Source organism: Capsicum annuum, unplaced genomic scaffold (genome assembly GCF_002878395.1).
Source record: "Capsicum annuum cultivar UCD-10X-F1 unplaced genomic scaffold, UCD10Xv1.1 ctg73796, whole genome shotgun sequence".
NCBI lineage: Eukaryota > Viridiplantae > Streptophyta > Magnoliopsida > Solanales > Solanaceae > Capsicum > Capsicum annuum.
Window position 1 is genome coordinate 1 of NW_025883846.1, and position 2561 is coordinate 2561.

Consider the following 2561-nt stretch of genomic DNA (forward strand, 5'->3'; position numbering starts at 1 on the left):
ACTCTTATTTCATTTCCTATAAATACCTCCATTGTGCTACTGTTCATTCACAACTCAAAATTGCAATCTTTCTTATTATTAAAACTATATTTGCAATATTTTTTAGTCATTCAAAGAGACTATGTCTCGTTCCATTTACTTCATGGTATTTCTTGTCTTGGCAATGACACTCTTTGTTGCCAATGGTTTGTCTTCATCTTTTAATCCTCTACTACCTCAAAAAAAAATATAACTTACAGAATTTTTTAAATGTGGTCTTCTCTTTTATGAACTTATAGTCTAGTGGCTAATTAATCTTGATGAAATTGTATGTATTATTAGAAGTAATACTTCTTTAGGAACAGTGAGTTGATTCACACTTTAAAGTTATTTGTATATATTTGGTTCGATTATATATGTGTCTTTCTTTTCTAACAATTGTAACAACTTATGAATGATTGTAGGGGTGCAAGGTTATAACATTTGCAAAACAACAAGCAAATACTTCAAAGGAACATGTAGGATTGACACTTTATCTTTATGTATAAAAGTTTGTATCGAGCAGGATAAATTTGAGCATGGCCATTGTAACAACGTCCAAAAGAAGTGCCTATGCACTAAGCCATGTGTATGTGACAATATTCCTAATGATGATCGAACTATTTTGGTTGAGGATGCGTAAACTCTCGAAGCAGAATTGCTTGAAGAAGAGATTTTCAAGGCATAATTCAGTCTGATTATAGATTTAGTGTCACACAAAACTAAATAAAGTGTTTCCTTTCTTAAAAGGGTAACTTATAATGTTGTGGTCTTGGCCTATAGTAGCCATTTTCCACGTTAAATAAGTTGTAACACATCAATCCTTTATGTATCTTATATTAAGTTTGTGTGTTTTTTAATGAAAAGAGATCATCTACGGTCTATAAGTATGAAATGCATTCATCTAATCAATTTTTGTCACAATTCATTACAAGCAAAGATAGAAATTAATTCTAGATTTAATTCTCCTTCAAAGTTAATCATGTTGATTGATCATGGAGAGCCCGAAGAAATCATTAACTACTGACTACTGCAAATGTAAGCATATTTTGCAATTCTTGAAAGAGAAGATTAAGCTGTCTTCGAATATCTAATGTGGCTGATATATAGTCTAGTCTTATTATGATCAAGAGCAATATTTCGTGTGGACATTTCTTCAACCTACCCAAGTTATTTTAATTCCAACAAATTTTAAAAATTTATTGAGTAGGTAGCTAGGGTTAATAGGAATGTTTTAGCTCTAGCTAAATATACACCAATCCTGCAAATTTTCCTTCTTATAATCAAGTCTGTCTTATCCTTTTTCAAATGGTTTAAAAATCCTATAAATTAATAGGAATGTTTTGTCTTTTTCACTTTGAAGTTTGAATGTATAAAACGTGTATGTTTTGTCTTTTTCACTTTGAAGTTTGAATGTATAAAACGTGTCTATTGGATCATTGATTCTAGTCATTTTTCAGTGAATAAGGTTATATATGTAGGACCATCTATATATACTCAATAAGGAAGTAGAGTTGATATTAAACTATAATAAAATGTTTTAAAAAAATTAAAATAATTATATTAATTTGCAAGATTGAATTAAATGGAATTAATACTGTGTCATTTTCTCCTCGTTATTGTTGGATTTCCTGGTACTAGTTTAGCAGCACGTGTCTTGCACGTATAATGTTTAATTATTTAAAATTAAATAATTTTATCTATTGCGAAATTTTATCTAATATTTTTATATTTATTCTTAAAAATTTAAATCTTCTTAAAATAAAATTTAGTTGATTTAGAATTCTTAACTAATGGAAAAAGAATTAGTTGTCATTAATACTTCTAATATAAAAAGATTTTACCATAAATATTTAATTAATTTTCAACTCTTATACATTAGGAAATATAGTGAAAAGACGATTTTATCTAAAGAAAAAACTTTTAATGAAGGTAAAAAATTCAAACACTATTTCTAAGGCTCTTTACACTTTTAATATAGTATAGATATACGGAGTAAAATAACTCAATATTAACCCTAGTGTAAGGAAAAACATGAAAAGTATTCATTTTACATTTTGGCCACTTGGTTTATTAGTTTTGTTATGAGTCGGACAAAACAAACAAACCACAAGCAAAAGAAAAATAAGAACAACACACAATATTTACGTGGAAACCCTTGCGGGAAAAACCACGAGCAGAGGCAAAGGAATTTCACTATAAAAGGAGAGGAATACAATGTGGAGAATGACATAATTTCTGAATATACAAAACCGACCCACTAATTGCACTTATGTAGTATGTGCGTATATATAAGTCATAGGCCCAAAAACACAAAGGTCCATGCCCTACACCACCACCACAGACCCCATTGAAAATGACAAACATGGGTCGTAGGACCAACAAAATTCGGGTCACAACTCTAACAAGTTTGAATATTAACAATTCATCTAACAAGAAGGAGAGGGTCTTCAACGTCCTTACTGTTATGAGATGCCCTCTTCCATGTTCTTACTTTTGTGAGTTGCCTAAATTATCAATGCCCCTTGTGGAATAGCTACATA

The 2561-nt window shown here is 29.8% G+C and overlaps 1 protein-coding gene across 1 annotated transcript; it reads left to right on the forward strand.

The window, feature by feature from the left end:
• Window positions 1-66: 66 nt before the first annotated feature.
• Window positions 67-926, forward strand: LOC124894411 (flower-specific defensin-like). The gene is made up of 2 exons (XM_047405101.1): window positions 67-185; window positions 444-926. Exons 1-2 carry the CDS (start codon window positions 122-124, stop codon window positions 659-661), a joined length of 282 nt encoding a protein of 93 aa, XP_047261057.1. The 5' UTR covers window positions 67-121; the 3' UTR covers window positions 662-926.
• Window positions 927-2561: the final 1635 nt, after the last annotated feature.

What these genes read in the sequence shown, in the direction of transcription:
- LOC124894411 (XM_047405101.1), top strand. Translation starts at nt 122, where the DNA reads ATGTCTCGTTCCATTTACTTCATGGTATTTCTTGTCTTGGCAATGACA. An exon ending in GACACTCTTTGTTGCCAATG is followed by an intron (nt 186 to 443) that starts GTTTGTCTTCAT and finishes GAATGATTGTAG; the next exon opens with GGGTGCAAGGTTATAACATT.